Below are 15561 nucleotides of genomic sequence, written 5' to 3'. Positions count from 1 at the left end.
TATGTGACTACATATATGTATTTGTACTCACAAATCACATTTAACTATATAACGGTCTCATCTGAGCAGCTAACCAAACCCTCAACAGACTTTGAAAATCGCTGTAGTAGCGTATACGTAAAATATTAATATTTCAAACACAACAACACACATATAGTTATCCGATTCGGATAAACCGGAATAGACGTCTCCGAGCCCTGAAGACGTGTCACAGGAAGTTTTCAGTAGCACGCGGATAACCGTAAAAAGGTTTATAGTTTTATACTCATCCTTTGGTAAATGGACCTCTCGTAAACTCACCTGCTTCCCAATTCAATTACAAAAGTCGAGTACTGAAAGAAGGAACTATAATGGGTTTGATATAGCTTCTGCTCGGACGATTGATTGATACCCTTATCCCACTGTTGGGCACGAGTATATCTCTCTACCTAAGGAAGACATTGGGCATTCTCAACTATTATTCCAATGCGGATTGTTAGAAGAGCGATAAATTTATTTCTACGTAAATGATTTTAACATTTTAAATTGATTTCTTTTGCCTTTGTGATTTGTTTGATTTGATTTTTTGTGGTTGTTTGATTGATTTGTAAAAGTTTGCTACAAATAGGCTATGTGATTCTACCTAGTTATCAAGGTGATACTCTTAAATTTGAGCCTAGTGTTACTAAGCACACGTTATATTTTTATTGTAAATACCTACTCGTTTGTATACAACAATACATTTCTGCACTTTTCAACTATCTTTTACTTTATGTAATGTTACTGTACCGTTAAATGAACGCCAAACTTTAATCATTAGCGCACTAACTAACACCAATACATCAGTGTACACTTCCTCGCTCGTTCATTACCGATGCAACTGTTCCAACTTGTCAATACAAACTGTGTCTAAAACAGACTGGAGCAAGTTATGGAACTCTAAGACGATTGTATGGAACAACCAATCCACAGATTTGAAATGCAGATTAGGGTACGCTTACACTAGGATAGTCGTTAGTTTAGTAACTAGAAAGACAATTGTTTTATTTTCGAGTTCTCATACCCTAATTAGCCCCTTAGGACATAAACATTAAAAAATCCTTTACTAAAACCTTTACAATAATACATACCCACTGGCTTCTTAAGTTATATCAGGTGTTTGTGCATTGTGCGGCATTTTTACCTACATTTCATAGCGTGTCAAAACTATACGACTATACGAAATCTCCAAGACAAGGTTGCGGCAAATATATTATATTCTTATCTAAAGATAACTTTCAATACGAAGAAACTAATATCAAATGAAGCTTGTCTTATTCCGATTCCCGTGAGTTTCTTGCAAATATTTTCAAAACATATTATCGCCGAATCATGTTTCCTTATCTTAAGATGGCTTTTAATAGGGCGCTCAAAATTCAAGTGAAACTTGTATTCTCCATAAATTTTGAAAATATATTTAAAAAAATATTTGAATAATTTGATGGGAATTGTTGATTTCATGTTCAAAGATTATTATACTTTAAGACCCGAAAAGTGGCGATGTCGTCAAGATATATTTTTTATGAATGGAAAACGTTCACCGGGGTCCTATGTTATAAAACTCAGATGCAACGAATGGCGGGCGCCCTCTCCATTCTATACCTACTTCATATTGTCAATAAACATAAAGTTAAGCTACGTAATAAATCTCCGATCCCCAATCCCATCTGATCTCCAATTTTATTACAGCCACCGATTTTATTAGCATAATGACACCCTGTGCTTTACTGAAAATCTGTACCCCGTATCCTAAACACACAAAAAATCCGACGTAGCCGTTAAGATAAGATTTAAATCGAACTTGATACAACTTCCCTTTTTATTTATTTATAGAAAGCACTAAACGATATGGAGGATGAAACCTCAGTATTTAGCTTAGTTTCCGCTAAAAACCTATTACACAGATATAATGAATACAGCGAATTCATTCCGGAAGTATACATAACTTCTGTAACTAACGTGATTTTTGTTTTTATAATATAGGAGTAGCAGATGAGCATGCAGTCCACCTTAAGGTAAGTGGCTACTGCCGCCCATGGACATCTGTAATCAACCCCAGATAGGATTAGATATTCCTACCTGAGGTCGGCCATAGATGCGCCGCTACCCCTGAAGACTAAGCTGGAACGCCTCGGAAAAGTATCTCCCTTACCACACCCTTCAAAACGGAATATAGCAACGCCTAACACTGCTGTTATGAGGCAGAAATAGGTGTGGCGGTGGTGCCGCCGGAATCGAACCACAAAGGGTTCTACCACCTTCGAAATTTCGTGATTACTTCTATAAAAAAATAAACGCTTTCTACACTCACAGCCCCATACTAGGATTCCCTGTGTCGTGGGTGCCATGGACACACACATAGACAAATACACAAACACCCAAACCCAGAAACAGAAATGTAAATTCATCATTTAGATATCTGTCGGCCGGGGATCGAACCCGGGACACTCTGCGCGTCAGACCGGTATGGTGACCACTCTGCCATCGTCAAACATGGTTCTAGGAACGAGATTGTTTTACAAACAGCATTTCTCATCAGTATTTTTAATATTAGATTTATTATTTTATAGATGAAGCGTATTTTCATTTTAATATTTATTCTATAAATTAATAAGTTACCGCACGAAGGAACCAGAAGCAAAATAAGGTAATAAAATATGTCCGCTGCATTCGTAGAATAATTGTGCCGTAACGAGCATGACGCAATTAGTTTTTATCAAACAGTGACTTTTGCTGTGGTTTTAAATACCAACAACTGGTACAATGGTCGTACCATCATCGAGTTAATAGAAGCTATGATTTTTCTAAGCAATAATGTCAACATCAAATCCATTAATAAAAATGTTTCAGATTAATGTTTTATTTCGTATTTCTAATGAAACTGAAAGTAACAACAATATTATTATTAGGTAACATAAAATTATTACTTCCAATACCTATGTAATGGTACTTTTAATAATATACTTACTACCTAACGCTTCGCCTGACTGTCCGGCAAGCGAAGCTCTACTTAAAACGTTGCAAATCTTAAAAAAAATCACTGTGATTTATTGTTTTTGAAAATTCGTCCCCTAAGTGCGTATTAAAAAATATGATGCATAATAAATTAACAACACATTGTCAAACCCCTATTGTTCCTGTCCTGTTCAACAACATTGATAAATAAGAGGCATTGAAAACTGGTATAACAACGGTGTGCTCATTATCACCTGTTAAAAGAAAAATCTCTGAAAGTTTCCACTGCGCAACTTACCTTAAACCCAAAGCAACAGTTAAGCTGCTCGTTTACCGACCGTAACTCAACAGGAATATTTACCGGGAGCATAAATTAGAACCTTTGCAGCTTATACAAGAATTTCATTTGTGTCTAGAAAAATACAACGGTACGCCTCTTTATTAAATTCGTGAAAAGCGGACGTAAAAATTACGGAGAGTATTTTGTTTTCATAGTTAAAAGCATTTGTTCTGTATATTTTTCTGAAAATAATCCTTTGCTGCTTTTCCACCGGTAACTAGACTACGTATGTGTAATTTAAAAGCGTAGGAAGAATAAGACTGACCCCATAATATAATAATATGTAAAATGCGCCTAGAAATATTGTATTACTTTGTTAAAAAGTGTATAAAATCCTCCCGAGTCTAAATTTCTCTGCAGCAAAATAACTTATATAACGAGGATTCGTTATAGACGTGGAGTAGTAGAGTATCGAATTAGAATTAAAATCTTATATATGCCTGTTGCCTTTCTTCCTCCCAAAACTAAGTTGGAATGCCTCGTATGTCTTACCGCATTAATTAAACCAAAACAGTACACCGAGCTAATAACACATAATTCTAATTATGGCTTAGCGCCCTTACACTTAAGACAAAATAATTCTACACTCTTTAACGCCATTATTCAAAACAATATTAAGCTATTTAATCAATATTTACCATAATACCATTCTACTCTCTGTTTGTTCATACACATAATAAGAATGGGTGTTTTAAAACACTTTTCCGTGGGTGCAGGCAGGATCCACAGGGGAATGGGTCTTAAGCTAGCTCTTGGACGTGACGAAACTTCTTTACGAGTAAGGGTTCGTGAATGATCGGAATGGTAATACTTAGTAATTTTTAGTATGCTCATGGACACAAAGTAAACAGCTAAATATTAATTATAAAGTATCTAATTCAAATACATATTCAATGTAAGTTCAATTACACAAGATTAAAATATAGACTACATTTTCTTTTGTTACATAAAGACAAAAATATAATTTGTATTCAGCCAAACAGATTAACTCACTGTAAAAAAATGTGCTAAAAAATTCTACATTTTTTTTTAAATATTACATTGAAACATTTTTCTCTCAGCAATGTTTTTATGAACTTAACCTTTACGCCACAGATATTATCACTCGAGAGGTGTTCGAGTCAGATGCTCGGTGGCTAAAAAATGTTAAGGGCCTCCTAATTCGAGCACACTCGAAATATTTGGAAAGGTAGGCTCTAAAGAATTCGGGCACGCTGAATGGCTCGTCTTCGAGATAAGTTTTGTTTCGACCTTGGAAAAATCTCGTACACTCAAAATTTGTGATGTGGCAAAATTTAAAGGTACACTTTAAAATTTCAAGTTAACTTCGGGCTATACTCCAAATCTTTTCTGTCACATCTATTCTCATCTTATAATCAAATCAGTAACGAATATCGATTCACTCTGTGAATTCATTTCATATAATATCTTATATGAAATTTCGTCGCCAACTATCACTCCTAAGGGGATGTTAGGAACACTCAAGGGTCAAAATACTTGCGTGTTTTCGCGAACTTTTCATTCAGTAGAAACATTGCAACATAGCGAAATGTTCCAAATAAAACAATTTCGTCTTGAAAATCCTCCTTCGTGTGTTTAACAGTCGCCCGTCGCAGCTACAGAACGTCGGCAAATGGCGGCCAGTTTCAGTTCCGGCGTCCACAAAACAAGCGTCGTCATTGCAAACATTCCGTTTTGCATTCGTAAATACCGTCCGCCGCTTAAGCTTCATTTACATTTCAAAAGTAAATGGCTTGAAACTAAATTCGACACTTCCCTCTTTGATTTCGGCCTAGTTTTGTAACCTATTACCAAACAAGGCGCCAGTATTATTTAATATTCTTGTAGCATAAGATATACCTAGTTGGTGGGTATGTATTTATTACAAATTAAGTCCTCACGTACAAAATCCCACGAGTTATTAGAAAATAAGTGCACTATATTACTAAAAATATAGCCTACAAAGTCCGTTAAGCCGTTTGGGGAAACAATAAGACATACATACAAAGATACACACGAAAAACATTACCCCCATAATCGAGTAAAAAAATTTATGTAGAAATAAACTTATACATCCATTATCTTTTCGTACATCATTAAGTACGTATAATCGTTATGTAAACCTGTCTTTAGGCGTACCGGAGGCTGTGACATCGCAAATTACTTTTAGCTGCGGATTCCGTCGCAACAACCGCTCTCGCCACAAACACCGACCAACTAAAAGTTTCAAGTTCCGCGCTCCAAGTTGTCCGGTGAAATTCAGTCGCACGGCTACATTGTACGGACAATGTTGCTCGGACTAAAAAATACGACAACGCCTCGTAAAATATTGCATGTATTTAGTTTATGAAATAATTTTTATTTTAACTTATAAATAAATAAACAATTCTATACTTAATGGTAAGTCAAGAACTTAGACAATACTTATTTATACTTTTTTATATAAATTTAACGCTTAAGGAGAGTATTATTACAAAAACGACTGTGTATATAAATACAATGTAATTTTAATTATTTCTTACGAACTTCTTTGCCCCGAAAGTCATACATATTTCGTCCGCGAAGCTACGTCTCTCTTTTTTAGTCTGAGAGTACAGTTTCAGTTCGAGCATCGTTCCGGTTATAGTCGATTTGGGAAGCGGATTATTGGAAGGAGACTTGGTGACTAACTCCATAGCTATTTCTAGCTTATAGCAGATGTAGCGCTGACAGTGTTCTGGCTTGTGAAGCGTGATCATGTGATCGTATGTGTACTGACGTACTTACTCAAAATGTGCATCATTGCATTAATTTAAAGGAAAATTCTGTGTAACAAATGTCTTTTTTACCCGCGTGACGTAACACTGTTATTCTCATGCTAGGTTCTGTTCCAATGTCCCTGTAGTTCCGTAACTAGAATAGGGCTACGGTATCCCCTGCCTGTCGTAAGAGGTGACTAAAAGGGGGCTTCCGGGATTGCGGAGGGGAAGAGTGGGAGCTCGAGCCGCCCAGTAAGCGACCCCGGGAAGGACGGCGGTATGTGTGGTCGCATACCGTCGTAAACACTAGATGGTGTGGGAGAAGGGAAAACTGCTCTCCCAGGGCAGAGCCCGATCGGGGCATCGCGCTTGGAGGACTCCAGTTGTGTTCCGTCGGAGATCTCGGATTTCTCCAACAAACGTTGATGACGGCCACCGGCGGGGGTTTTAGTGCGGTAAAAATCCCACATAACCCGGCGTCGCTCCCACGTCGTCGGGTACCTTTTGAAGGTTTCTCCCTCGGAAAGAAAAAATAAGATTCTGTTCCCAGTCTATTGAAATTATACTACACTACTATACTACTACTACATTGATGTAGTAGGTAATAATCAAATATACTGAATAAAACCTAATAGTTCCTTTCAGTTCAGTTTCCTTAAACACTGTAAATATTTTTGAAAATTCTTCGCCTAAAAAGGGGCAGAAACGGCTGCAAACCTTTTTCTGTTCGACTGTTGACCTCGGGTCTTTACCCACACCTGAAAGAAGCCTAGAGCTTACTCTGCCACGCTACCAATGTTCTGTCGAATAATTTAAAAACCTCTGACGAGGTTTAACAACTACGATATACAGGAAATAATAGTGAAAAACTACTAAATAATTTTCCAAGTACAGGCAAGTTTAGTCACAAAGCGACTAATGCTCCTCGACTCTTTACTCAGCTGCCCTACAATTACGTGGTACTGCAATGAAATGGTTATAAATATAGGCCGGGAGCCAACTGCGTAATCGGCCGTGGGAGAATGACATGTGTGTAGTTATAATGGATGAGCATGAGGAGCCATTTGTATAGTTCTGTGCTTGGTTATGAATTTAAAATTGTATACCGCGTATAACGAATGACTTAAATAATATACTGCTTTATAATATCCTCGTGTTTCCCTATTAGTGTTCAGTCGTGGAATTATTCATTTTATTCATTCGCATAAAATTGTGGATAAGAACGTATGACGCATCCCCATTTGGTTGAAATATACATTAATTTTGATTATTAATGTTACATGTTATAATTTATACGAGAAAGTTTATTAGGCGGATATGTGGGAAAAATGTGTAAAATATCAATTATTCCTCTTATGGACACATTGGTATTAATATTCAATTGAAACATTAGTCAAGATGCCAAATATAACATTAAAAATAATAATAATTTCTTACTTCAAATTTTATTTATATTCAGGAATATTTTAATAGACTCTGCGTTTTCCCTGTATATGTAGTAATTTCGAATAAAGATAGGTGTAGCACCCATTATGCGAACGCAATTAGAATGATTGGAAATGAAATAGTCGGGCGTGTTGCTAATTAGTTTTCCCTTGTCGACAGATGGCGCCAGTGACGCTGGTGCGGCGGATTGCTGCTTTCCTCACCTCCAACACTTTCATGGTAAGTAGGTTTATTATGGTTATGATTTATGAGGCCTCCACCTAGGTTTTACAAGCTATACAATGATAATAACCGAGACTGATGGTTCATCTTGTCCCCCGATAAGAGGGAGGAGCGCATGAAATTCGACTACTAGTGACCATCCACCCTATTTCCGACCGCGCCCGCCATGGTATAATTTTGTAGATCGGATAAGACAAACCTTACTACACAAACCTTAAAAGTGAGGCTTTGAAGGCGGTAGAACCCTTTGTGGTTCGACTCCTGCGGCACCACGGCCACACCTATTTCTACCTCATAACAGCTGAGTTCTGGTTTTAAGGGGTAAGGGGTAAGATATGGGGTGACATATTTATCGGAGGTGTTCCAGCTTAGTCCTCAGGGGTAGCGGCGCATCTGTGGTTGATTAGGGATGTCCATGGGCGGCAGTATCCACTTACCATCAGGTGGAATGCATGCTCGTCTACTTCTTCTATATTATAAAAAAAAACTGTGGGTTGGCGTGCTTCAAATCATATGAAAACCATACAGTTTAAAGTTTTCAATATAGTAAATATATGGTTGTTCACATTCTTTGTTTAATACTTGTATTTGTCAAACATTCGTTCATCGCGGATAGTAACTAAGTTGACAGTCAGACTGTTAACAGTCATATCTCTTATAAAATAGCTATATATTCAAGAAAGCGCTACAGTTTAGTCGAATATTGTCTCGTAAAGCAACTAAATTTATCAAACGACGAGGCAAAAGGAATGAGCGAGGCCGAAGTCTCCTCACGAATATTTATATCTCATATGAATGTAATATACACTATGTACATTGTACGTGCATAGAGTACATATTTTACAGAGAGAATTATTATACTAGCTGATACATTAGTCACGGCTATGACCTATTATTAAATTTACAGTAGAATGGAATAGATCAAATTTTGTTTAAACCCATTTTAAATATCTATTGGTAATTTGTAGAACAAGGCAATTTCTTTGAATATGAATATCATAGATGAATAGTAATAAGTATTTGTTATTTTCGAGAACTTGAAACTGTTTGAAATTTATATATTTGTGAAATTTCTTGCTATGGTATTTTACTATATACCTTCTGCCACTACCTTTTGCACTCTCTAATTTCCATGCCTCTAGCAGACATATTGCCTCATGCCTCTAGCCGCTAGCATTTTGACGATTTCATCAACGCCATTCATTTAGATATGGTAGCCAAAATGCGCGTTTTAGCGACTTCATTATTGCTGCAATTTTGGTGTCCAGTTGCTACATCGAACGTCCAATAGCAATAGCTACGGCGGTATTGATCACTTCTAGTGTTCGAAAAAGTGGTTTAATCGTCGATCGCCATTCTAAAAGCCTAAAAGTGAGACCGCTATTGTTCCTTTGAACATCAACTTCTTTGAACGCTCTGTTGTATGAGTAATCTGTGCAAACGTTTTACCAATTACCATCGGGCTGCAATAAATCTCGATGGAAATATTGATAACGTTATGGACGTAGCGCGTCGCAATGTATCGCACAAAGCATCCGCGCAATTTGTCGTTACGTAATTAAATTCGCACACGAAATTATTCGTCTATTCGCGTATCGATGTAGGGACAATAAGCGTTACTGGTTTAACAGTTTGAGCGCTGATGGTCGGACGGGATAATTTATATTATTTTATTGAAACATATTTGGTAAATACGTTTTCTTTTATTTAAAAAAAGAGTGTGAACTGATAGACATGTAATAATTGAGGAGTACAAAAAGACGTTTTGGAATTTAGTATCCGGTTTACTACATTTGCTAAACAAGTTACTGTTTACAACACGTGTAAAAATATACATAAAAGAGATGCTACAAAAACTTACTCCAGTAAAATGGGTACAGTAGCTAACCTAAAATGGAAGGATCTTTCCTTAAGCTGAGGTTCTAGATAGGTTCAGAGATTAATGTGAGGTTAATCAGCAGAAGTGAAGTTTTCTCAAAAATACACAATCTGTAGTGTTTACAGCTTTGTTATCATATATTTATTGTCTTCAATAATTTTATGAAACTTTTTTTTTATGATTTCCTCTGATATCTACGCTAAAATCTTAAACGTCCAATTTTTCCTAATATATCCCAATATGCAAAATTGTGTGGTCACCCTCATTACGATGCATCGCTGAACAAATCCGCCTGAAAGATTTCAGGTACGAAATCTGCATAATGCGACAATTTGACGAACATTTGTCGTTAGGAAATGAAGTGTGATGCTAGTTTCGATGCAGCCAATACATTGCGTCTTTCTGTTCGCTTTTGACAAAATTCACTAGTCTGCATACATTATCAATTCATCATCTTTAGTTTACCTTTTTTTTTTCTCGAGGGGGAAACCTTCAAAAGGTACCCGACGACGTGGGAGCGACGCCGGGTAATGTGGGATTTTTACCGCACTAAAACCCCCCCGGTGGCCGTCCTCAACGCTTGTTGGAGAACTCCGGGATCTCCAACGGAACACAACCGGAGCCCTCCAAGCGCGATGCCCAACGGACTCTACCCTGGAGGAGCAGTTTACGACGGTATGCGACCACACATACCGCCGTCCTTCCCGGGGTCGCTTGCTGGACGGTTCGAGCTCCCACTCTTGCCGTCCGCAACCCCGGAAGCCCCCTATTAGTCACCTCCTACGACAGGCAGGGGATACCGTAGCCCTATTCTAGTCCCGGAACTACAGGGACAATCTTTAGTTTACCTAGCATAGATATAGAAGGCCCGAATGGCAGAGCCGTAACTATCGGTCTGACACTTCCAATAGAAGTCTACTATTTTGCTCGAAGTTTTTAACGGTTTTTGTTACTGGTTATATATGGGTCTGTTTACTGGCAGCTATATGCAATACCTTTAGCTTAAAGCACACCAATTAACAAAAATTGATAGTTGGTTCAACGATAATTATGTCAAAACAAAGATCTCGAGAGTTCTTCAACAGTGGAATAGATCTGGATGGTTAAGCCTCCTGGGCATCTAGTTTGTTCCAGTTTTACATAACCCTCTGAGCCTCAGATCATTCACGTTTGTCGATACAAGCGCAAATACCCGCTCGGCTCTAATAGCGCGTAAAACCGTTACTGTTTGTACTACACCCGCCTGCGAATTGCTTTCAATTGGTTTTACAATGTATGATGCTACTAGTTGCAGTTGTAGTAAGAATTTCGACAGACCTTTAAGGCCCGGTTTAAAGTAAGATACCTCAGATTTTTAGATATAAATGCGAAAACAACTTCATTTGCTAAGCTCTCAGAACTAAGTCAAGTCTATGTTTTATATGAAGGTAATTTAAACCCTAGTGAAGGACAAATGTTCTCTTTTTAACAATCGGCTAACGTTACTATGAGAGAAAAATAAAACATAAAAAAATGTATTACCTAAAGATTTTTTTGTAATTAAAATGTACACCTTTAATTTCACATAATTATAAATAAATAAAATATGTATTCGCGTCTTTGCATAACCTTTGATGTGCAATGCAACAATATACCTATTACTACAAGCTAAATTACTTGATTAGATCTTGGTTGTCTTATATTTGACCAGGTCATACTGATAGAAAAGCCACGGTCAGTTGTGGAGCAGCATGGCTTGATGATGAATCGAATATTTTTTAGGACGGTCGTTGGCTGGAGGCCGGGTGTGAAAGCAAATATTCGCCCGTCGCTCTAATAGCGGGAAACTGTTGTACGAACGGTTTTTATTTATACTACGCAATACCGGCTTACGAATTGTTTGAAATTGCTTTAGCAAATTTGGTTTTCATAGATTTTTGCCGGTTTGCCAAATAGTGGATATCTAAAAAAAGGACTTGGCTTTTGTATGAAACAATTTAAATCACATACAGCGGACTCCATCTTCGATCAGACACACTTATAAATGTATGATTTCTGTTCTTATCAGCGTCCTACAGCAGGGAAGGATAGGGAAATAAAAATAAGTAAGGCCTTAGAATGATTGTAGACATCGTATATATTTTCTTACAGCTCTACAATATTCACGAATATTTCCTTGCAGTATAGGCGATGAGTAGTGGCTAATTACAGTAATTACTAATACATAATAAAGGTTTTCATAGACAATCGGTCTCCATTGTTGTCATTACGTAGTCCAGGGGTTCCCAAAGTGTGCGCCGCGGCGCCCTGGTGCGCCGTAGAAAGTAAAGAGGGGCGCCGTGAGTCGATCCTCTAATCATTGGACACCACAAATATTGGCGTTTTGGTCATCGATTCAAAATGAATATCCAAATTTAACATCCAAAGCATTAAAAAATTTCATTCCGTTTGCAACATCATACCTATGTGAAGCTGGGTTTTCAGATGTAGCTGTAATAAAGAACAAATATCGGATCGATGTGGAGCAAGAAATGAGAATAGCAGTGTCAAGTGATATTCCCCGCTTTGAAAAACTGCACGGCGATAACTAAGCTCACCCTTCACATTGATTTGACTGAATAAATATCGTATTTTATTTTTGTTATCCTCAAGTCTTTCTTGTTGTTTTCCGTTTTAAATTATTTTATAATAACGTATTGTACAATTTCATATTGTGGTATTTTAAATTTCGTTTCGATCCACCTAAGGTAACTACTATTATTGTAGTTACCTATTTCTTTCGACTGTCTTCTTCAAATAGTTAGCTAGGACAGGGCACAGGGCGCCGTGAAAGAATATTAAACTTGTAACTGCGCCGCGGGTTACAAAAGATTGGGAACCCCTGACGTAGTCTATTCTATTTTCGGTGACGACGCCACCATAATTGTTTCTGCTTTGATTTGTATTTTATTTGATTTGTGTTTTACCAATGACAAATAAAACGAACAGAACAGTTTAAGCGCGTGTTAAAAATACAGTTAAAGATTTTCCCCGAAGGAACTTTTAAAACATTTATTCAAGAATATCACAGATAAACAAGCGACCCTCACTAAATAAATATGACCAATTAAAAAACTTTCGTTCCCTTTTCAAATTCAAAAGTAGATATAAATACGAATACCGCCCGCGGTGAAAAGAAGTTTTACATATTTAAAAGTTTTACCACACAGAAAAGCTCTCACAAGTTGTGTAACATTCAAGCACTCAAATTTCACTTGAAAACATCAAGAAACAGTCCTCATTACTTCGAGAATAAAAACTTAGCGTTCATTTCCCGCTAGGCTTGGGTCCTATATAACATACCGTAAATAAAAACCGCTGAGGTTAAACTAAAACCGTTTTAAATCATATTTAGTACGTCTCCATTTGACACTTAATACTCGCTAAAGTAAGAAAGAGATTGAATGAATATATGAAGATATGTCGAAGTAATGAGAATTTTTGTATCGTTCTCAACTAGAAAAGGCTTCCATATCGGTATAAAAACTAAATATTGGTAGCGTATCCGTTTTCAAATTAAACGGATAACGACCATGTTTATTTTCCGCACGATACTCTCAATTTGCAAACTTAGAACATGACATGTCTTTTCATTTTCCAGACATCAGTTTGAAGAACCAAGGAAGTTTGTATTGCTTGAGTTGCAAAAAATAACCCTTTTGTTTAGAAGAAACGTTGATACCGCCGAATACTAAGTTTTAACGCTTCGTGTGTCTCAGTACACGTGTATTATATATAATATAATTTATTTACTTTCACAGCTAAATCAAATAATGTTTATATATTTTTACGCATAGATACAAGGTAGAAAAATAAGAGTTCAGTCACGAATACCCTAAAGTAGTTTATGCACGCATCTATTAGCCTTTGGAACCTTTACATCCAGTAATTACTACCTGTCTTGTTCTGGTAGGTATTCGTAGATATTTCATGTCCCTCGATGTTATTAGTCTTTCGAGATTGGTTATATTCATATAATATACGAACACCAATATAATGAACCAATATCTATAAATTGTTTCATTATGGATCTATCTGTAGATATGTAGATACCTAATTATGGAATAATATGCAATGCTCGCAAATTATCTTTGGCTCTTGGAATAATTAATAGATCATTAGTTAAGATACCCTCCAATCCCTCTACACGCGCATCTGAAATAATATTCATCGATTTAATTAATAATGAGAATCGGGGTAATTGGAATTTATGGGATATTCCAAATACCGGGGAAACGGATTAATACGCTCACAAGATTGTTTTCTAATGACAATAAACTATAGTAATCATTTATCAAAAAAGGCGTAAAATGTCGTGAAACAGTACAAAGAATCCAAGTGATAGAACTCTACGTGGTTCAACTCCGGAGAAAAAAATAGATGTAGCGTAGTCTACACCTATTTTTTCCTTCTAACGGTCGTGTAAAGCCCTGCTGTGTGTGAAAGTGTTGGTAAGAAAGAGACTCATACCAATACGGGGAACCTTAGTCTTCCGGGACAAAATGGTAGCACTACATCCGTCACACGTTATCAATTTCTTTTAAAAGGTAATAAATACGTTATATTGTAAAAAAAAACAGAAGAGAACTTAATATAATTCACGACTGCTACTTAACTTGTGACGTTAACAACGAAACACTTAAAATGCGACCACACGAAATTTGAATATCTAGATATAACCAGTTTGTCAAAATAAACATTCCAGAATATCTATAGCGCTACGTCCATTACAATAGCAAATGGCGCAACTCGCTGCGAACTAACATTAGCAGGACGAAGAGATATGTGTGTATGTAGATATGAATGTCTTGCGACAAACATAAAATACATTTAACGAGATAATAAAGTCACGGCCGGCGACTCGGTTTCAACAACATTATAACGTTATAACGATATTGCGAATGTCTCTCGGCCCTAGGCAGTGTTACCAATTAGACTGCTAATATTCAATATTTTTATTATAATAATAATTTAATCCTGAAGTTTACGGTCCTTGCCTTATTTAGAAAAGCGTTTGTTGATCTCAAACACATTATTATTGAGTGTTAAAACAATTTTAATTTTAAAGCCATTAAAACCCAACAAGATATTCTTAATTTGTTTATAGTATTGTTGACATTGCTCTTTTCAATCGGAGTTATTATCCTGTAACTAAAAAATGCAATAAATCTTTTTCTGAAATTATCAATCTTTGGTAATAAACAGATTGTATTAAAAGATAACCACTTTCAGCTGATATCCCGATCCGATACTGCATTACGTATCAATAAAATACTTCACGTTGATTAAGTACTCGTAGTTCAAAAGCTTGTATAAACAGAGTTGTTTCATAAACATTAATTGGAACGGAACTGAATACAATTTTGTGGGCGCATGGCTTTATGTGAGGATTGTGAAATGTACTCAAATTATTGGCGGAAACACATCCGTTGCCAGAAGATATCTTTCAATAGGAGTCTATTTGATTAGTTGTCAGCTCTAGACCTAATTCCAAATCCGAACGACATTTGTAATTCAGTCGTCTGGCCGGCAAGCCTCCGTTACTCGCATTTTTAATCAACAGCCCCTAGAATTTGCTCGCTAATTTGAATAACGGACCAGCTCGCCACGAAAGGGTTGCTTCAGATCCGCCGAAAATAAAGAAAATCTTTATTTATGTACTCGTTAGCCGATTTGCATTTGAAGCGTTTCCCTTTTTTATGGAAATTAAGGAAGAAACGAGCATGCAGTTTAGCACGCCGCGCCACGGGTCGTAGGACTCGATTAACTGTTTATTCGTATTAAGTTTATGAATACACCACTGATTTCATAGTTATATTTTATCGTCTCAAACATTCAGATTACTTGGCTTTCAGCGATCATTTCTGCGCACCACATAACATTCGTCAACGTGTAACACCTTTCAACCAGAACAAAGCTTCACAATCACCAGTAGTGCCATCAGT

General features: G+C 36.7%; 1 protein-coding gene across 5 annotated transcripts in view; it reads left to right on the top strand.

Annotated features, from left to right (window-relative positions):
• LOC140748270 (uncharacterized) overlaps window positions 1-15561 on the top strand; it is a 344103-nt gene that overhangs the window by 320783 nt on the left and 7759 nt on the right. For all 5 annotated transcript variants that reach the window (XM_073081057.1, XM_073081053.1, XM_073081054.1 and 2 more), the window contains one exon: window positions 7657-7716. In XM_073081057.1, coding sequence (XP_072937158.1) covers window positions 7657-7716 — 60 coding nt within the window. The remainder of the gene's footprint in view (window positions 1-7656; window positions 7717-15561) is intronic.

This window comes from Epargyreus clarus, unplaced genomic scaffold (genome assembly GCF_041222505.1).
Source record: "Epargyreus clarus isolate Ecla_fem2 unplaced genomic scaffold, WU_Ecla_fem_2.2 ptg000015l, whole genome shotgun sequence".
In the NCBI taxonomy this organism is placed as follows: Eukaryota; Metazoa; Arthropoda; class Insecta; order Lepidoptera; family Hesperiidae; genus Epargyreus; species Epargyreus clarus.
The sequence above is the reverse complement of the archived record's forward strand: the minus strand, read 5'-3'. Positions and strand labels throughout refer to the sequence as shown.